At 40.0% G+C, this 20,847-nt stretch overlaps 1 protein-coding gene across 4 annotated transcripts in view; it reads left to right on the top strand.

Annotated features, from left to right (window-relative positions):
* Positions 1 to 19,348, top strand: part of ubap2a (ubiquitin associated protein 2a) — a 157,844-nt gene extending 138,496 nt beyond the window's left edge. For all 4 annotated transcript variants that reach the window (XM_069924156.1, XM_069924157.1, XM_069924158.1 and 1 more), the window contains 4 exons: positions 4,501 to 4,608; positions 12,368 to 12,432; positions 17,069 to 17,260; positions 18,494 to 19,348. In XM_069924156.1, coding sequence (XP_069780257.1) covers positions 4,501 to 4,608; positions 12,368 to 12,432; positions 17,069 to 17,260; positions 18,494 to 18,589 — 461 coding nt within the window. In that variant the 3' untranslated portion in view covers positions 18,590 to 19,348. The remainder of the gene's footprint in view (positions 1 to 4,500; positions 4,609 to 12,367; positions 12,433 to 17,068; positions 17,261 to 18,493) is intronic.
* Positions 19,349 to 20,847: the final 1,499 nt, after the last annotated feature.

The raw sequence follows: 20,847 nt of genomic DNA, 5'->3' as shown, positions 1-20,847 counted from the left end.
GACCAGTAAGGCCTTCGATAAGGTACCACATGGAAGGTTAGTTAGGAAGGTGCAGTCTTTAGGTATAAATTTTGAGATAGTCAAATGGATTGAACATTGGCTGAAAGGGAGAGGCCAGAGAGTGGTAGTGGATAATTGTCTGTCAGGTTGGAGGCCGGTGACCAGTGGTGTGCCTCAAGGATCTGTATTGGGCCCATTGTTGTTCGTTATATACATTAATGATCTAGATGATGGGGTGGTGAATTGGATTAGTAAATATGCAGACGACACTAAGATAGGTGGAATAGTGGATAATGAAGAAGGTTTTCAAGGATTGCAGAGGGATTTGGGCTGCTTAGAAAAGTGGGCTGAAAAATGGCAGATGGAATTTAATGCTGATAAGTGTGAGGTGCTTCATTTTGGTAAGAAGAATCAGAATAGGACATATGTGGTAAATGGGAGAGCATTGAGGAATACAGAAGAGCAGAAAGATTTAGGAGTGACGGTACATCGTTCCCTGAAGGTAGAAACTCATGTGAATAGGGTGGTGAAGAAGGCTTTTAGTATGCTGGCCTTTATCAATCATTGCATGGAATATAGGAGTTGGGAGGTGATGTTGAGATTGTATAAGACATTGGTGCGGCCTAATTGGTTCTGTGTGCAGTTCTGGTCGCCTAATTATAGGAAGGATATAAACAGAGTGGAGAGAGTGCAGAGAAGGTTTACCAGAATGTTGCCTGGGTTTAAGCATCTGGAGTATGGGGAGAGATTGGACAGATTGGGTCTTTATTCTTTGGAGCGTAGAAGGTTGAGAGGGGATTTGATAGAAGTATTTAAGATTATGAAAGGGATAGACAGAATGGATGTGGATAGACTATTTCCGTTAAGAGGAGGAAAGTTTAAAACAAGAGGACATGAGTTAAGAATTAAGGGACAGAGGTTTAGAGGTAACATGAGGGGGAACTTCTTTACTCAGAGAGTGGTAGCTGTGTGGAATGATCTTCCGGGAGAAATAGTGGCGGCGGAGTCAATTGTATTATTTAAGAAAAGGTTGGACAGGTATATGGATGAGAAGAAGATGGAGGGTTATGGGCATTGTGCAGGGAGGTGGGATTAGAAAGGGGTGTTTGGTTCGGTGCGGACTAGAAGGGCCTAATGGCCTGTTTCCGTGCTGTAATTGTTATGTTATGTTAGAGTGGCTGAATTTCCCCCACCTTTAGAGAAGAGATTGACAAAGTTCTTGGCTCATTGCAGGCTAACAAATCACTGGGGGGGGGGATGGGTTCCCTGCTGAATTTTATAAAGAGTTGAAGGATATTTTAATGCCCCTTATTATGGGGGTAGTCCACCAGGCGGCGGAGACACATACCCTCCTGGAGCCTTTCTCAACAATCATTACAGTAATCCCAAAAAAAGACAGGGACCCATTGAATCCTGCCTCCTATAGGCCAATTTCATTATTGAATGTAGACTATAAAATTATATCAAAGGCATTGGATTTGATATTGACTCATTATTTACCGAGATTAACAAATCCAAGTAGGATTTGTGAAAAAGAGACAATCAGCAGATAATATATGAAGATTATTTAATATAGTGCATTTTGCACAATCAGGAATGGACCCAGGCATGGCCCTAGCCCTGGATGCGAGAAGGCATTTGAGAGACTGGAATGGGGCTTTTTATTTAAACTATTGGAAAGATTTGGATTGGGACAACCATTCATAAATTGGGTAAAGACGCTATATCATAAGCCTCAAGCTAAAATTATAACAAATGGGCAAATGTCTCCAGTGTTCCTGCTTGGCAGGTCCTGTAAGCAGGGTTTCCCACTGTCCCCAGCATTGTTTATTTTGGCTATTAAACTGTTGGCAGAAACCATTTGGCAGGATCCAGATATAAAGGGGTTGAGAGTGGGCCAGGAGGAACACAAAATCAATTTATTTTCTGATGATGTGCTAGTATATTTGATGGATCCAGAGGTTTTTGTTGGCCGGGCTGAGGACCACCCTGGAGGCTTATGATAAGATCTCAGGATATAAGGTAAATCTGGACAAGAGCGAAAACATACCCTTGACAAAGGGGAATGATAAACAATATCAACAAGGGGGCCAATTTAAATAGCCGCGAGGGCATCAAATATTTGGGGATAAATGTGGATAAGGATTTATGTAATTTATATAAGCACAATTGTCTCCCTTTACTCTAGAAGATTGAGGAAGATCTTGGTAGATGAAGAACCCTGCCCATATCTTTGATGGGCAGAGTTAATTGTATTAAAATGAAATTGCTGGCAAGACGACAAAATTTATTTCAGTCTTTGCCTATCCCATTGCCCCGAGCTTCTTTAAGACATTCAGCAGATATGTCAGGAAGTTCTTATTGGAATGGTAGGGTGGCTAAGGTCTCCATAGAAAAATTGACTTGGGGTTATGAATTGGGAGGTCTGAAATTACCAGGCTTCAAAAAATACTATTGGGCGCCCATTCGAGGTTTATCACTTTTCTCTATGAGGGATGAGGTACCCCCTCCTGGGCACAAATTGGACTATATATGGTGGGAGAAAAGATAGCAGGAAAGTTAATGTGTAAGTGGGACACTAAATTGATATTAAAGAAAACGGATAACTCCATATTAAAATTTGTAATTCAGACATGGCAAAAAAAAAATCAAAGTTTTGGGCTAAAGATGGTGATATCTCCTAAAATGCCCTTGTCCTAAAACAAATTAATACTTATGATTCTGGATAATAAGATCCTGGACACCTGGTGCTAGAAGGGGATCACATGTATCGAGGATTGTCATGAATGGGGGAAACGCCTGTCGTTTGAACAGCTGAGGAATAAGTATGATTTGTCGAATAAAACTTTCTTCTGCTATCTTCAGTTAAGATCTTTCTTAGTGATAATTTGAGACCATCTGTGGCCCTATCCATGTATAGTGACATGGAGATTCCAATTCAAAAGGGGAATACACGTAAGTTTATTTCTGTGATGTGTCTCGTATTCCAAAGTGAGCCCTGAGGCCTGGCTTACATAAGTCGAGGGAAAGATGAAAGTCAGACTTGGGCACCACAATCCAAGAGCAGTGTAGGTCAGATTTGTGTCAGGACAGGATAACACCAGTTATTAATGTCAGGATACAGGTTGGTACAATATAATTTCTTGCATCAACTGTACCTCACACCACAAACATTACATAAATCAAAACCAGAAATTTCAGAATTGGAACCTTTCTCCATACAACCTGGCTGTGTACAAAGGTGAGGTCCTTCTGCGAGGACCTGAAAAAAATTTACAAAGGTGGATTTTCCACGGGATCCAGAATTATACCTTCTGGGGAACATTATAGACGTGTCCAAGTACCAAATTCAGTTTGTGAATGTCACCTTGGCGGTAGCCAGGAAATGTATAACTGTCACACGGAAGTCCGACTCTCAACTAAATATTACACAATGGAATGACACATTTGTTAGGGTGGGGCAACCCTATCTGCAACACATTGATATAATTATGCCCTTTCTGAATAAAAGAAAGGCAATAATCCGTGCCAGTAGTGGAATGATTGAGATCAATGAAGTTGATCATGGTGCAGATTGCATGCTTTTGTATTTTGTTCCTTATATTTTTACATTTTTAAAAATTTCAGGTAACCTTGCATTTTTTTTCTTAATTTCCTTTAAGGGTCTGATTTTATTGATAATTTTTTTTGTGTTTGTTTCATTTGTATAAACTTTGTGGTATAGGATATAGGAGAGGGGTAAGGGAAAACACGGACTATGTTATATACCATTGTTGAGAGAGATTGTATTTGGATTTGTGTGAGTCTTTGAAAATCAAAATAAAATATTTTTAAAAAAGATTTAGTTGTCATATAGGATAGGCTAAATGATCATTCTGAATATATTTTTCCACACTGTTACAGTTATTTTTAAAATGTTCATATTTTCGTTTATATATATCAATTTGTTTATTGTTTCAGAGGTTCGTTGGGCTCTGATTTAAGATCAATCTATCCTTATGGTGTTTGGGTTAAATTTTTGAATTTCTGATTATTTAAACTTTGTATATGGAGAAGGTAGTTTGTCAGCTTCCCAGTGTCTCTTTGTAAATATACAATCTTCTTCTTTCTTTGGCTTGGCTTCGCGGACGAAGATTTATGGAGGGGGTAAATGTCCACGTCAGCTGCAGGCTCGTTTGTGGCTGACAAGTCCGATGCGGGACAGGCAGACGCGGTTGCAGGGGAAAATTGGTTGACTGGGGTTGGGTGTTGGGTTTTTCCTCCTTTGCCTTTTGTCAGTGAGGTGGGCAATGAGAAATTGGGACCTTAATTCTCAGATGAAAGTTAACTCTATCAGAATCATTCATTTTCAAAAAGGGTACACAAGAGCCCACTTCTAACTGATAGAAATATGTATCTGCACAGGTCCCACATAGAGGAGAACAAAATAATTGTAGCAAGGCAGAAAAGAAGGTTGTAAGAGTGGAGATTCTATGGTCTAACCTTGTTTTTGGTTGGCAGGTTATGATGAATTAAACCAAGGGACTGGAGGTGGAGATTACAGCAAAGGTGCCTATAGTGGGTCAACTCAAGCACAAACCAAATCATCAACAGCTGGACCAGGGAAAGGTAAGACCAGGGCCTTCCAGGTAATTACCTCTCTTTTGAAATTCTCCTTTGCTGTATATTTGGTGGATTGGCCATCAGTTATGCACTTCATCCCAAGGTAACAGCTGATACTAAGTTATTTATTATTCAGGATATTTTAATCAAAGCTAACATTGTCATGTGAATTAAGTGTTGGTAGCCCAAAATATACTTGAACATGAGGAGTGAATTAGAGTTGTACATGGTGGAAACGGTCCTTTGGCCCAAGTTGCCCATGCTTTCTCTCTTGCATTACTCTCACCTGCCTGCAATTGGTCCATATCCCTCTAAAACTATCCTATCCAGGTATCTGTTCTATTTCTTTTCTTAAACATTGCATTAGTACCTCCTTGAACCACCACTGCCGGCCACCACTTCCTTGCACTCAGCACCTTCTGTGTTTAAAAATAAAATTTGCCCCTCAGGTTCCTGTGAAATCCCTACCCCTAGCTTTAAACCGATGTTCTCTAGTTAGAGATTTCCCTTACTCTGGGCAAAAGACTCTCTACATTCACCCAAACTATTTTTGTCCTGATTTTGTACATCTCTGAGAGCACTCCTCATCCTCTAACACTCCAAGGAATCCTCAACTTCTCTCTATAGCTCAGGGCCCATAGTCCAGGCAACATCCTTGTAAATCTTTTCTGCACTCTCTCTGGCTTCACAACGTCTTGTACGCAGCATGGTGAGCTAAACTGAATGCAATACTCTAAATAGGAGCTTGCCAACATCTTGTACAAATGCAACATGACCTCCCAATTTCTGTACTCGTACTCTGATGAAGGCTAATGTACTAACAGCCTTTTTGACCTCCCTTGGTACCTGTGAAGTTACTTTCAAGATACCATGTTCTTGGGGGACGGAGCATAATGGCATAGGGGAAGGAGGTGGAATTACAACTCTCCTGGGGCATTAAAATGTTAAGCCTAAATTAAAAATGTATTTTAAATTTAAAATATATTAAAATCCTCCTGAGTCTACCTAGTAGCTCTTGGATATGGCATAGAGGAAAGTAGTGAGAAAGAAGAAAGTTGTAAGTAAAGATGCTAAAAAAATCAAGGAAGAATGGTCTACCTTACAGTTGGAGCCTGGGCATCAAGTCCTGAAGTCTCAGTGACAAACTCGCGCGACGACGGCTTAGCCAAAACCAGCACCTTCTCCTGAGGAAGATGGTGCCAGATCGATCTCGATCTCCCCTCAAGAATACACTAATATTACCTGCATGCGCAAAGGTTTATTTCCACACATGTCTGAAGACGAAGATTATGCATTGAAATGTTTTCTTCATAGCTTCATCCCTAGAGGAGTGAAAGAACTGCAGGCAGATATGCCAGAACTGTCAGGAGTACATGCAGTTTTGACAGATGGTGATCAAGAGAAGAAGGGAAATCAAGAAGAATCAGACCAAGATGAAGATGATCAAGAAGATGGAGAAGAAATATCGGGGGTTTCGGGTGTTGGAAAAAAAAACAAATATGAAAGATCTTTCTTAATAATGGGTCAATATCAAATTACAAGGGCTGAGATTAGAAACATTATATCTGATCTGAAGGAAGTTAAAAATGAAATGTTGAGGTGTGTTTCAGAGGTGAAGGAATTTAAAGCAACAGGTCAAAGAGTTGATTTGGATCTGCAGAGAGTTAAAAATGATATGGATACTCATAATGATAGAATTGAAAGAGTTGAAAATTCAGATACACTGGGAAAAACAGAAGAGAAATGATGGATAAGATGCATATGTGGGAAAATCAAAGTAGATGGAATAATGTTAAGATTGTTGGACTTAAAGAAGATTTGAAGGAAGTAACGATCCTGTGGAATTTTTTCAAAAATGGATTCCTGGAATTTTGGGAGAATAAAATTTTCCAAATGGAATTGGATTGGAAAGGGCTCCTAGAGATTTATGGAGGAGACCACTGGCAAATCAATTACCTAGCGCTATATTGATTAAACGTCTGCGATATCAAGATGAAGAGAAAATTTTAAGATTGGCAGTCTAGAAAGCCAGGCAGAACATGGGGCCTATGGTTATTGATGGAAATAAAATTTCCTTTTATGCAAATTTAAGTAAAGCAGTGGTAGATAGAAGAAAACCATTCAATCCAGTGAAAGCAATTCTTTGGAAGAAAGGCTATAAATTTACTTTTAGATATTCAGCTACATTGAAGGTGTTTTTGGTGAATGAACGACCTAAGTTCTTTATGGATGAAGAAGAAGCACGAAGATTTGCAGAATCTCTTCCTACTATTAAGGAAGAGCAGCAAGAATTGTTGAGTTTAAGTCCTCAGTGAGAAGCTCAAAGAGAGGTGCTGCGGATCAAAATTACACTGAAGTAAGTTGTGCCGAAGCAGAATTGCAAGCTGTCAAAAGGAGCCTCAGTTGGAGCCGGAATCTCAGATGGAAACATCTTTAATTGAAGCGGCAGGCAATTTATTATTTGCTAATGTGTAATTAATTAATTCGTTCCCTTTGTTGGGGTGGGGTTGGATGTTCATCTTTGCTTGCCTGAACCATTATTTGTCATATCATGGCCGGTGCCCCAACCCGTATGGTGGAGGGAAATTGTGCTGTTACATTTTTATTCAGCACTTTTTTGGGGGTCTTTTTGTTTGGTTATTTGTGAATTTTTCTTTTTTATAAATATTTTTCTATTTTCTTTTTAATGGATAAAGAGACTTGGGCGAATGAGATTGGAAGAAATTTTGATTTGGGATAATGGATGATAACATAAAATACATTTTTTTAGTTTTAATGTTGTCCTGGGTAAACTTGTACCTCTCACTTTGTTCGATTTAGATTGGTCACAGTGTTTGAGCTACCGAAAGAAGATAGACACACACACCGAGAGCAGTTCAGTTTATACAAATCTGACTTTGATTTTCCAATGAATCAATTTTCGTCAATAATTCCTTTTTCTGAATCCCCCAATCCACAAAAGAATCCTCCACTTTTTCCATTTTTTCCTTATTACGTTCCACTTCATTTTTACATTTAAAAAAAGCTGCTTCAATTTTCTTTTAATGATCTTGTTCCGTATCTACTAATTTTATGTATCTATTAACATCACTTTTAACTACAGTCATATCTCGTTTCATATTTGTCATTTCTTCACACCTAGTTTTAGTTTTCATTTCCAAAAATCCTCGAGTCATCTGTTTCGACATATTATCCATTTGGTAAGCAATCCCTTCCAAAACAGCACACACAGAATCCATTCCAGGTTCCATCACCTCCCTTTGAGGCCTACCTTCCTTAGTCTCAACCTTTATTTGTTCCTGTGTACTTCCCAGTAAAGTTAGGTCCTCTTCTTCAGTCACAGTTGGTTCTCTTCCGGTGTGGCTGCGGGTCTGAACACCTGAGGCCAGCACACCAACCTCGTCAGGGTGCCATCGCTCAGGCTCCCCCACAGCCCACACTCGTTCCAATAAGTCGCGTACCCTCGAAGCACTGCGCTGCGTGTCCCCGGTTCACCTGGCAACATTGTTGGCTCGAGGGCTCCTCTCGGCCGGACCGCTTTGCGGGAGTGCGGGTTAGCACCAGCTGAACTTGTCATCAAGCCGGCGCCATCTTGCGGAGGCAGGATCAGTGCTGGCGTCATACTTAGCCGAGCAGGAGTCCTCTAAGGCCTGGTGACTCCCATCGACGACTCCGTGGTTTCATCTGGACAGGTAGGCCTCAATTCTTCGACACTTTTAAAAGGTAGTTTCTTCTGTGATTGAACTTTTGTTTTTTTTTTCACATTAGTAATCATTACACTCCTCCAGTATTCCAAAAACTGTGAAAACTACTTCTAATCACTTTTGTAAATTTTAAAAACGGGTGTTTTAAAAAACTAGCTGGGGGAAGGTGGATTTGCACGTGAACTTGATAAAATAGGGAAACTGATCCACAACATTTTATTTGTAAATGGAATGCAAGATTGTTAATAGCAAATAAAGAAACACCCATGATAAAACATTTAATTGAATTTTAGATTAAAATTGATTGGGATTTGAGGAAGAGGTTAAATGTCTAGAAGAATACCTTTATTTCAAAATAGACTTGATTCCATTTTCTATGGAAACAATTTTTTTTTTAATTTGGAAAAATTGTGGTATTAAGAAAATTAAAGATTCTTTTAAAGCCAAGAAGTTTATTACTTTTAGTAGAATGAATGAAAATTTTAAGATATTGGAAAATACAAAATTTTGTTATTATGAAGTTGAGAGATTTTTTGTGAATTTTTTTGTCAAGATTAAGTATTACCAGCAGAGACAGAAGTAGAATTATTAATAAGTAATAGGAAAGTAAAGAAATTTATTTCAGAGATGTACAAATTATTACAAAAGAAGGCTCAAAATGGTTCATAAATCAAGAGGTAGATTTAAATAAGTAAATAGATGAATGTAGATGGATTCAGATATGTAGACAGAGTATGAAAAGTACAATAAATGTGAGATATTGGTTAGTTCATCAATTATATTTAACACCACAAAAGTTACATAATATGAATTATATTTATTCAGATTTATGTTTTAGATGTGAACAAGAAGTTGGTACTTTTTTTGCATTCGACTTGGTAGTGTTCCACAAACTTTTTTGTCTTGATTTGCATAATTTATTAGAATGAACAACTGGAGTAAAATTCCCTCAGGATCCAATGTTATTTTTTTCTGGGAGATGTTAGAGGAATTAAACCTAAATTAAAATTTAATATTTATCAAGTAAAATTTGTTCAAATTGCTTTGGCAATAGCTAGAAAGTGTATGGCTATGACTTGGACGTCTGATATGTTATGAGCCCAGAGGACCCCAAAATCCAGCAGCAATAAATATTCACCAAGACAAATGGTTACTTAAACGAAAGTTGCTTTTAATTAACTTTAAACATGAAAACAGAATCACACTATAACTTACCACTGTTGACTTAACTAACCTAACATCCTTCTTCTAATTCTAAGCACATGTGTATGTAATGCGTGTGTGTAAGTTCAGAAAAGTTATTTGGTTCACAGTCCAATCTCATTTCTCACTCCTCCAAGTTCACTGTTTGCAGACAATTCTTATACTGTACATAGAATTTAACATTTATAAAGTTCACCAGGCTTTGATGCTTGAAAGGTAAATGGTTACTGCTCAGGAAGGTTCTTGTTGGTTTCAGAGAGAGATTTGTTGTATGATGACATCTACGGCTGATTTTTTTTTTTAATCAGCCACTCCAATGTCTTGCTGATGAAACTTGCCCCTTCAGGGTTCTCCAGATAAAAACCTCTTTCTTTCAGGTCACCAGAGAGTTACTTTTTGTTTCCCTTATTCCAAGTGAATCATTAGACAGGCAATCCTCTCCTCTTGCTGCATGAACCACAAGAGCTTTGACCAGGCCGTCTTCCAAATGGTTCTTTCCAGCTTGTCCTATTCCAGTCCCAGCTAGCTGTAACACTTTGCAAGTGATCTCTCTCTCTCTCTCTCTCTCTCTCTCTCTCTTTCAGAGAGAAAGCTTGTTTGACCCTCTTAGAACAGCAAGTTCTCCTTCTGACTGTCTGCAGCTTCGACAAGATCTTTCATCTGTTGCCTTTTGTAAACAACAATCCATTAGTTTAGTCTCTTGAGTACTCTTCAAAGCTTTTGCAAAAAGCATGGGACAGAGCTTCAGTATTCTAAATAAGATCTGTTTTAAAGTATTTGTATGTGACCTACTCTAACAAACCTTTCCCAATTTATCTCCCAAAAACCTATCTATATACAGTCACAGATATTGATTTGGGAATAGACCGATGGCATGCAGAAGTTGTATTCCACTTGAGAAAATTACTTGCAATTTAAGAGATTTTTTGTGAAATATGGGGACCACATTTACAAATTGTTGGGATTAAAATTTAAATGAATCTCAAATATTCCCTTTCTGCTATTGGTCTCTATGAGAAAATATATATAAAATTAAAAGTATCAGAAAGTGAAGTGTTTCTGTTGTGGTTTTCTTGTCCCTTTTTCTTTTTCTCTTTTTTTAGTTTAGGATTGGTGGGATTTAGAGGAGGTTTTTTTTTCTTTATTATATATAAAATACCACATGTATTTGGATTGTTTGAAATATTATGATATGTTTGTTGAGTAAAAAATATTAAATATTTTTTTTTAAAAGAGGTACTCTGCTCTACAACACTATGCAGATCCCTACCATCCACTGTGTTGGTCTTACCCATATTAGACTTCCCAAAATGTAGCATTTCACATTTCTCTGAATTAAATTTCATCAAATGTTCCTCTGCCTAACCGGTCAAGATTCTGCTGCAATCTTTGGCAACTGTGTTCACTCTTGATAGTATTGAAACTTTAGTGACATCCACAAATTTCCTAAATATGCCAAGTACATTTTTATTTTCATTCATACAGATTACAAAAGAAAATGGGCCCAGCTCCAAACCCTGTGGTTTGCTACTAGTCATAAGCTTCCAGTTTGAAAAACCAGTTTCTGCCATGCCCTCCATGAAGCCAATTTTCTACTCCTTTTGCTATCTCACCTTGTATCCCATGCAATCTAACAGTCCAGAGCAATGTACCATGTATAATCTTATTGAATGCCTTGCTTAAATCTACCGCTCTGTTCAAATCAACCTTATTGGTCTTCCTGATCACCTCTTGTCCAGCTAAGTGAGTGTATTATCTTTTCTTCAGAATACCCTGTAGTAACTTGCCATCCATAGGTGAGGTTCACAGGCCTGTAGCTCCCAGGCTTTTTCCCTGCAGCCCTTTTCAAATAGTGGCACAACATTAGCTAGCCTCCAGACTTCTGGCATTCACCTGCACTTAATGACTCAAAAATTTCACCAAGGCACTTGCAATTTCTTGTTTAGCTTCCCACAGTTTCTTTGGATACATCTGATCAAGCCCAGAAGATTTGTCTGTCTTCAAACAAATCTGGACCTTCAGCATTATCACAATTTGTTTTAAATTTGAACTGTTGCATTGAGTTATATTGTGCTTGTGACTCGGTTTCCCCTCGCTAAATCAACCAGCATGCCCCCAGGTCTGCATCCCAAAAATCTCATGGCCTCGCTTGGCCACCTTAGCACCCATGGAATTCATTGTACTGGAGGCTGTCACTCCATGGCTCATCCGCAACATAAGGGAGAGTCACAAACGGCAAGGCCTCGAGTCTTGGAATTGTGCCTCTACCCTGTCGGCCTTTGACAACTCACTGGAGTCGGAGGCAATTTTACATCCAACAATCTGTTATACAGTATAGAAATCCTGATGGCTTGGCATCTGGTTCATTTATTGGGGCTCTAATTCTCACTGGAGCTCTAGTTCCCATGCTCACCAGCCACTTGCTGGAGCAAAAAAAAATGAAATCTTAACCTTTCTATTTTAATGAAGGCACCAACCTTCATGTAATAAATTGGCCCATTGAGGAGCCAGATGTGAAGTTATTAGACTCTTGGACTCGGCACTGAACTGACCCCAACAATGGAGCAGGAGTTGGGATGTGATCTTTAGAGCTATTCTCATTTTGTGTCAGGGGGGTGTTGAAGATGACAATTGGATGAGGAACAGTTTCCTATACTAATGATTCTTCTTCTAAGGCAGAACTGTAACTAAGTAATCTTAGTACTTTATGATGACTTGTAGAGACTGAAGAGATTTTTCATTTTTCAATGTATCTTTGTCCACAACTAACTTCATAACAATGTGAAAATTTGCCTCGGTTTAGTCATGGGAATTCTTATGAATAATTATTTTTAGATATGATGCATTATATGTTGCAGGTATTTCAGTGAACTCCACTAACATTGGTGTACCTGATATCACGGGCTCAGTATACAAGACTCAGGTGAATAAATTACATTGTTATTGTTCTAACCATGGCCTTTTTGATGGGCTTTTCTAAGGAGGTTGAACTTATGTGCAGTATGAGAGTGAAGTTCTTTGTCAATAACACTAGTAAGGTGATGGGGAAGTGGTAGCTGATTTTTCAATGAGCAATGAACTTGCACCCTAGTGTTCCTGTGCATTAATTCCCCCATTCCATTTGTTTCTCAGCCCAAATTTCCAACTGAATTAACCGATATTTCATGCTGTATCCTTTCACAGCCTTCCTTGCCATCCACATCACTTAATGGCATGTAAGCATTGCAGTTAATTACTGAATACCAGGCCAGAATTTGATGATCCAAATTCTACTTCAAGAAATTAACAGGAATTTAGCAATCCAGGCTTTACTTTCCCTAATAAGGAATGTTCTTGTGTATACTTTAAGCCTATTGACGTGATTACTTTAAATAAACCTATTAAATCTCACAATTGACATTAATAGCAAGCAGTAAGCTTCTACATTCATTGGTAATTCCCCCACTGTCCTTTTTCCTTCCCATCCCCATTGAAGATGACTCCAAATCCTAATTTCAATTCATAAATTAAAAATATACATAAAAAATACCTTGAATCTCTAGATCAGTTCACCATTTGTTTGAATTTATCAGTCAATCACTTCTAATTTTAGGTCTCCTTCCTACCTCTGCGGGCTCAACCTTCCAGAATATGGACAGTACTAATTTGAGAAAAAAAAGTTTTTATTTATAATTGAACCACGCCACTCCATTATCAAACCAGCATCCCTAGTTGAGGGCCCCTACAGGATCAAGAGTTCCTGGTTGGGTGGGGTGGGGTGGGGGTGGGGGGGCCCACAAAGAACTCTGGGAGGTGCGTGACTTCAGAGGTTAGTGATTGTGATTGTGCGCCATCTGTTATTATTTAAACTCCTGCAAAGATTCCATTAATTTGTTCACCTCTCGGAAAACTTCTGTTGTGCTTTATTCACTGCACCACTCACTGCATTGGTGACCCCGACGATCCAAACAACATTTTGAACCTCTCACTGTGGATGCACAGAATGCTCTTGCGCTTAAACTTCCAGTATTTTGGACCTCACAGACACAGGTCTAGTTCGAGCAGGCCAAGGCCCAGTTCTGTCTACGCCAGATTACCACTGGCACAACGAAGTGCTACTATGTCGTTGCATCGCTGGACCAAGACACCGCGGAGTGCATTGTCGATTGTGTACATCAGCCAACAGCAGGTACAAAGCCATCAAAATCCCATATTTTCTGTCTTTTCCGGTGCAACAGGGCAGCATTACTTCTCCATATGGGCGGCCTGGGCAACCGCACTCCTTCCAAACTAACAAGCGAGATGCTGGCGCTCGTGGACTGACACAAGCCCTGACTGCATTTTGAGCAACATTTTATCGACCAAATGCCTGAAGACATCTGTTTGCTGCTTGTAGACGAAGACTTTAATGACCCCCGTCGCTTAGCAGCCCATGTTGATGTGTTGTGGCATGCTAGACTTTCGATTGGGTGCCTCAGCAGATGGCACAGACCCTGCCCACTCCAGATACTGGTGTGGTGTCAGACTTGACTGGACGCAATTTAGGCAGAGGGCAGTGATGCTATCACCATCAGAGATGGGGATCTGCTGCCCACTGCTACCACCCCTCTGCACACATCTGAAAAACGCTGAAGGCTGGCTGTCAGCGGTGGCCAAGGAAATTGATTGATGAGAGGCCAAACTCGCATTTGCCCAGGTTGATCACTAACTCGTGGTCATCTAGTCGCTGACATAGTTGTCAGAGATGGTCCCAGTGCGGCTGACGTGAGTGGCTGGCGGCAAGAATGTCGTACAAATACAAAATCCAGGACCCAAATAACTGTGTCCATTAGGTGTTGAAATGTCTGGGCTGCCTATTTTAAAACCAAAAGGCATATGAGGAATTCAAATAGCCCAAATGGGGTACTCAAGGCAGTCTTGGGAATGTCATCTGGGTGAACTGGGATCTAATGGTACCAGCGCACCAGGTCAATTTTGTTCTAAAATCTTAGCACCATGAAGGATCGTAGAGAAATCCTGTATATAGACAATTGAACAGCGATCTATAGCAGTGATGTTGTTCAGCCGCCAATAATCTCCACTCTCCAGTCAGCACAGAGCAGTTCCACTACCTTCCAAGGTCAAGGCCATTTGCAAATTTCCAAGACCCTCTACCATTAAAGGCCTGCAGGAGTTTGTTGGCGTGATTAACTTTTACCATCGTTTCGAGCCATCTGCAGTCACAAATATGCAGCCACTTTTCAAACTCTTATCCAGACATCCCAAGGAACTGAAATGGGATGACGAGGCCACAGCCACATTCGAGACTGCCAAAGGAGCACTAGCGAGAGCCACTAGGCTCGTGCACCCGAGGTTGATGGGTCAACTGTACTGATGGTGGATGTGTCAGGCACTTCAGTAGGCGGGGTCCTAAACCAGCTCATCAACGGCATCTGGAAACCTCTAGCTTTCCTTAGTTGTCATTTGAGACCACTGGAGCAAAAGTACAGTGCTTTTGACAAGAAGCTCCTTGCCCTGTACTTGGTCATATGGAATTTTTGCTATTTAACAGTCAACACAGATTACAAATCATTGATTTTTCACCTTTGCCAAGATGTCAGATCCATGGTCAACACTACAACAACAACTCTCCTTTCAGAGTTTACGACTGAAATAAAGCACACCGCTGGGAAGAACAATCTAGTTGCCAACGTGCTATCCTCCACCACCATCACTTCCCTCCATTCGTCTGCTCCTAGTATAGACTACATGGCTTTGGCAGCAGCTCAGGAGGAATATGACCAGTATCGCACTGCCATATCAGGACTGAAATTGGAGGACATACGTTTTGGTCCAGTAAATGCATCCCTACTTTGACATATCCACTGGCCAACAGTGGCCCATTGTACCTGCTGCGATGCAATGTCGGGTGTTTGACGCCATACACAGTTTGGGTCACCCTTTGATTAGGACAACAACAAGGCTCGTGGTAGGCAAAATCATGTGGCATGGCCTGTGCAAGCAAGTCGGCACTTGGACAAGGACATGCATCCAGTGCCAGACCTCAAAAGTTCAACGCCACACCAAAGCCCCACTACAGGTTTTTGCACCCACGCAGTGCAGTTTTGATCACATCCACATGGATATCGTTGGCCCGTTGCCCCTGTTCAAGGGTGCTATTCACCTCTTCACAATAGCAGACAGGTTCATGAGATGGCTTAGTTGTCCTGCTCTCCGACACATCTGCCTCAACTTGTGCGAGAGCCTTCATCACCAATTGGATAGGACATTTTGGACAACCCATGCATATCTCCTCTGACTGAGGAGCTCAATTTATGTCCAGGTTATGGTTCACAATTGCACAGTTGCTGGGCACGCAACAGCATCAGTCGACAGCCTATCATCCCTAGTCCAATGGTTTAGTGTAAAGTTTTCACTATCATATGAAAATGGCTCTCATGGCATGTCTTAAGGGACTAGATTGGATAGATGAACTGCCTTGGGTACTTTTAGGCATCTGTACCGCACCGAAGGAAGATCTAGCTACGTCCTCTGTAGAATTGGTTTACGGAGCCCCCTAATAGTCCCAAGGGATTTCATTCTGGCAGCACGTTGGCAGCAGGAATCTCCCACTTCGGTACTCACACGCTTGAGGGAGAAAATGGATACACTGGCACCTCTCCTGGCCACCTGGGATGGGTCTATGACTTCATACATTCCATCTGAACTGAAGAACTGCCTTTGTGTGTTCCTGTGCAGGGACGCTGTTGCAACAACCATATGAAGGACCTTTCAAGGTGGTATGGAATGACGGCTCCTCTTTAGACATTGGCAGCAGGCAAGAAACGGTTTTGGTAAATCGCCTTAAGCCAGCACGGGTGGTATCCCCCTGGTGCAGGGGGCGTCTGCTGGCCCGTTCTAGCCATATAGGTGAGACTGCAGTGTCACCTCCAAACTCTGGTTCGGGTTTGGGAGGGGGGGGAGGTCTGTGGTGAACTGCACCACTCCAATATCAAACGGGTGTCCATAGTTGCGGGCCCCCGCAGGATCAGGAGTTCCTGGTGGCCGGGGGCACAAAGAACTCTGGGAGGTGATTGTGCTTCAACTGTAATTATTTAAACTCCTGCCAAGATTGCATTAAACAGTTCTGTTGGTTCAGATCTCAGAAAACTTCTGTTGTACTTGATTCACTACACCACTCATTACAATAAGCATTTTTGGCAAGTCCAAGATTCGTTGTGTAGTTGCCCTCAAGTCCAATCTGTTTGCTCAGCCATTCATGGACTATTAAGCAGCAGCCAATTTCTGTTCTGGTTAGTTTCCCATTACATGTATGTGTACTGAAATAGTTTTGCTCAGAGAGAGAAGGATAAGCAACAGTCTTGAGAGTATCTGAAGCAATGTAGAAACAATTGCTCAAACATATCCTGATTTTAAAAAATTAGTCATGAAAATTTTGCATGTGTATTGCTGTCATTTTACATCATGGAAACACCATTGCATTCAACATTTTTAATTTCTGAATTTTATTATACAGATAAAAATATTTTGAACTGCAAAAAAATTGTAATAAAGGGTTGCTCTTTTTTCTTTCTCCATAGTCTTTTGACAAGCATGGATTTCATGCTGGTACACCACCTCCATTCACTTTGCCGTCACCTCTTGGAGGAACAGGGACACTAAATCCTAGTATGGCTCCAGGGGGGTATGCACCACCTTTCCTGCATCTTGTGTCTGCTCACCAGCAGGCTCACTCCCAAATGCTGCATCATCAACTACAGCAAGATAATCAGGTAACGTCACTCTCCGAAGAAAAACATTCTTTTAAACTGAGAATTTCACCTCTTTTTTTATTAAAAAAAACTTGGAGATCATGATTTTAGTTTTTGTAAAAGAAAACTCACAAGTTCAGAGACTGCAAGATATAGCAGCTTCCAAAGTGACATATTTAATAATAAAAAATATGCTTTATTGATGAAATGATGGGTTTCAGTTATACCACACTTGTAATGAGAAACACAACAACTTGACCTAGAAAGGAATTAATCAACCAATCTTCCCTCTTCTATTTGCTAATCATTGGTGCCTATCGATTTGCTTGAGTATGAAGACAAACAACCCATTGGTTACATTCTGCATCTGATGTTCATTCTGTTCACGCTTTTCTTATGGCCAGAGAATGAGTGATGTCATTGCATGAGACAGGAGCCAATACCTTGTGAAGGGAAGGTGATGGTGGATCAAGTGTTCTGGATAAATTATTACAGCGCAATTCAATGAACAGAAAGCCTTCTGTATCTTTCAACTTTGTCAAAAGAATTTTCAGTTTCTTGCTCACTCTTTATGAAACAACTGGAAAATTAACTTGTGAACCAACTATTTAATCAAACTTTTGGCTGAAAACTGGCCGTGTTAGCAGGCCATGTTGGGAGGTAGGCATTCAAAAGCAAACCATAAAATGTTTAGATTTGGATGTGTACATGGAGGTGAGAGAGTTGGAGGGTTATGGGGAGAGAGCGGGAGGGTTCAGCTAGTGGAGTTGTTCAAGTGAACCAGTTCAGACTCGAAGGGCCGACATGGCTTGTTTCTGCGCTGTAAATGGTTAAAACCAAAGTGTTCATCTGAGATCCTTTTTAGATATAATTGCACTAAATGCATGGACATTTATCCCTTCAAGCAAATATTTAATCCCTAGTTTATGGTGAGAATAAATGGAACAGTTGCTGGAGCTTTTACACTTAATCTAGGCTAAGGGCAAATCTTTGCTGGGATATTTTCTACATACTAATCACTTGCATGGCTAGAAATTCAGAATAGGATTGGGTGAAGCTCTGTTTTTTTTCTGTCAACTAAATGGTTTATTGGACTCTAGTACTGAGTCTCTCTCTGCCTGGATAATAGTCAGTTTGTAAAGATGGTTTAGTAAATAGTCCTCATGAAATTATTATTCACCTTTAAATTAACATTTAATCGCATATCTGACTTTCTGATTTGTTTTTCTCAAATTTATGCATTTTAACTTGCAGGGTGGTTCTGGGCCACGCAATCAACAGAGCAGCATACCACAGAAATCTCAGGTTACCAAACCCAACTATGGTGTTTCACCATACTGGGGGAATTGAGAAAAATACCATTGCCTATACGCTTTGTAAGCAAGAATGTCTGAGGAGAAAGAAAATCTTAAAATATCCTAAATGTGACAATTGCTCACCTTTGATTTGCTATTGTATGTAATATATTTATGTACGTATTTGTATATGTAATAGTAGAGTTTGGATGTGGTTTCTGCACTTGAAACCTTTCTTCACAGGGGAAGTTTAATAAATAACCCTGTCAATAGCAGTGCACATTTGTTTAAGCTCTGTGGGCTTTATAAATGGACTGTGTTTTGCATATTTGATAATAAGGTTCCCTTTTTGTTTTTAGCCACAACTTTATGGAAAGATCTATAAAGAGCAGAAAACCATTGTAGAAATCCAGATTCTGTGCATAACATTATGTAACTATATCTAATTAATTTTGTATTTGTAACAAACTTGGGCAGTCTGTTATTTGCCTTCCATGTGACTCTGTGAATGATTTTCAAAAAAATCTGCTAATAAGCAGAAACATTTTTAAAATTTGTCTTGATGACTTGTGTATTTATCTTTGGCAGTATTTATTTAATATTTGAATATTCACAGACCCCAGTTACCTGAACCATAAGTGTTTGTTTGATCTTTCCCTTGATATCCAGAGCCAGTAGTTTAAGATCTTCATCTCAGAAATTGTATCATGTCCATTAGGTTCTTAATATCCTGAAGCAGTAGGGTGAATATTTTAATTTTGTTTTAACCCCAACACAACTCAATAAAAAGTCTGGTTAATACACAGTTGTGGAACATTTAGTCATGTTTTATTTTACTATAAAAACATAGGAAGTAGGAACAGGAGTAGGCCAAAAATGGCCCATCGAGCCTGCTCCGCCATTCAATACGATCATGGCTGATCTAATTTATGACCTACCTCCACCTACCTGCCTTCTCCCCATATCCCCCAATTCCTCTATCATGTAAAAAGGCATCTGATTTTCCATAAACTTAGAATAAATGTAAAGAAAAAAGACACAAATTTTCTTAGTAGGCAAAAGAACCAGTGTTTTCTTTTAAAACCTCAAAGAGAACTCTGTAAAAGTATATACTTGAAAATAATCACACATTGTGGGGAAAGCAGTGCAGGCAACCTGAGTTCAAATCTGACACTGAGGAGTTTTTATTTTCTCCGTGTCTGTGGGTGTGGGTTTCTCCCAAGTTCCAAAGACATATGATGTTAGTAGATTAATTGGTTACATGGGTGTATTTGGGCAGTGTCGGTTTGTGGGCTGGAAGTGTATGTTTAAAAAGAAGAAACATGCCACAAATCATAAAGTTATTTGTTTTTAAATGTTCCATAGACTTCTAATAACTGAAGGAATGGAAAGTATGCAAAATTAAACGCTTTAGCCATTGACTAGCAGAACAGGCTTGGGGCCGTTTGTATTTTTGTCTCTATTACAATGAATGGTTTAACAGCCAGGGCCATGGAACCACAAATGTCAAAGTGGTTTAACAGAGTGAGAGTTGAAAAAGGAGTTTGAATGGGGCAAATATTTGTCCACTTACAACCAACTTAAACTAAGCATTAATTATATGGCGAGCTCTCCACTGGCCATCGTGTCAGAGGTGCACCAAAGAAGAGGTTCAAGGACTGCCTAAAGAAATCTCTTAGTGCCTGCCACATTGACCACCGCCAGTGGGCTGATCTCGCCTCCAACCGTGCATCTTGGCACCTCACAGTTCGGTGGGCAGCAACCTCCTTTGAAGAAGACCGCAGAGCCCACCTCACTGACAAAAGACAAAGGAGGAAAAACCCAACACCCAACCCCAGCCCACCAATTTTTCCCCTGCAACCGTGTCGGCCTGTCCCGCATCGGACTTGTCAGCCACAAACGAGCCTGCAGCTGATGTGGACTTTTACCCCTCCATAAATCTTCGTCCGCGAAGCCAAGCCAAAGAAGAATTTTTCATTAGCAGGTTCTGAAATGGAAAATAAATTTGGGTGAGGGTGATTAAAAGATGTTTGAAATGGGAAGGGCAGTATGAGGTAGAATCGTTGTGGAAACTTCCAGAGTTCAGTGGAAAGGGGAAAGTGAGACAAATAAGGAATGAAAATAATGTCGTAAAATTTATGTGAATTTAATGAGTGTTTTGCAAGCTAACATCATAGAAAGCAAAAAAAAATCCAATAAGGTGCCAATCAAAGTGAGTGCAAGGTCATATTTCTAGTATTGTCAAGCAAGGACTATCACCCTTCACAATTGTCCAGTTGAGATTTCATGAGGACCTAGATCTCTTGATCTCAT

Source organism: Narcine bancroftii, chromosome 3 (assembly GCF_036971445.1).
Source record: "Narcine bancroftii isolate sNarBan1 chromosome 3, sNarBan1.hap1, whole genome shotgun sequence".
Classification (NCBI taxonomy): Eukaryota; Metazoa; Chordata; class Chondrichthyes; order Torpediniformes; family Narcinidae; genus Narcine; species Narcine bancroftii.
Note: the sequence above shows the minus strand (reverse complement) of the source record. Positions and strands in the feature narration are given on the sequence as shown.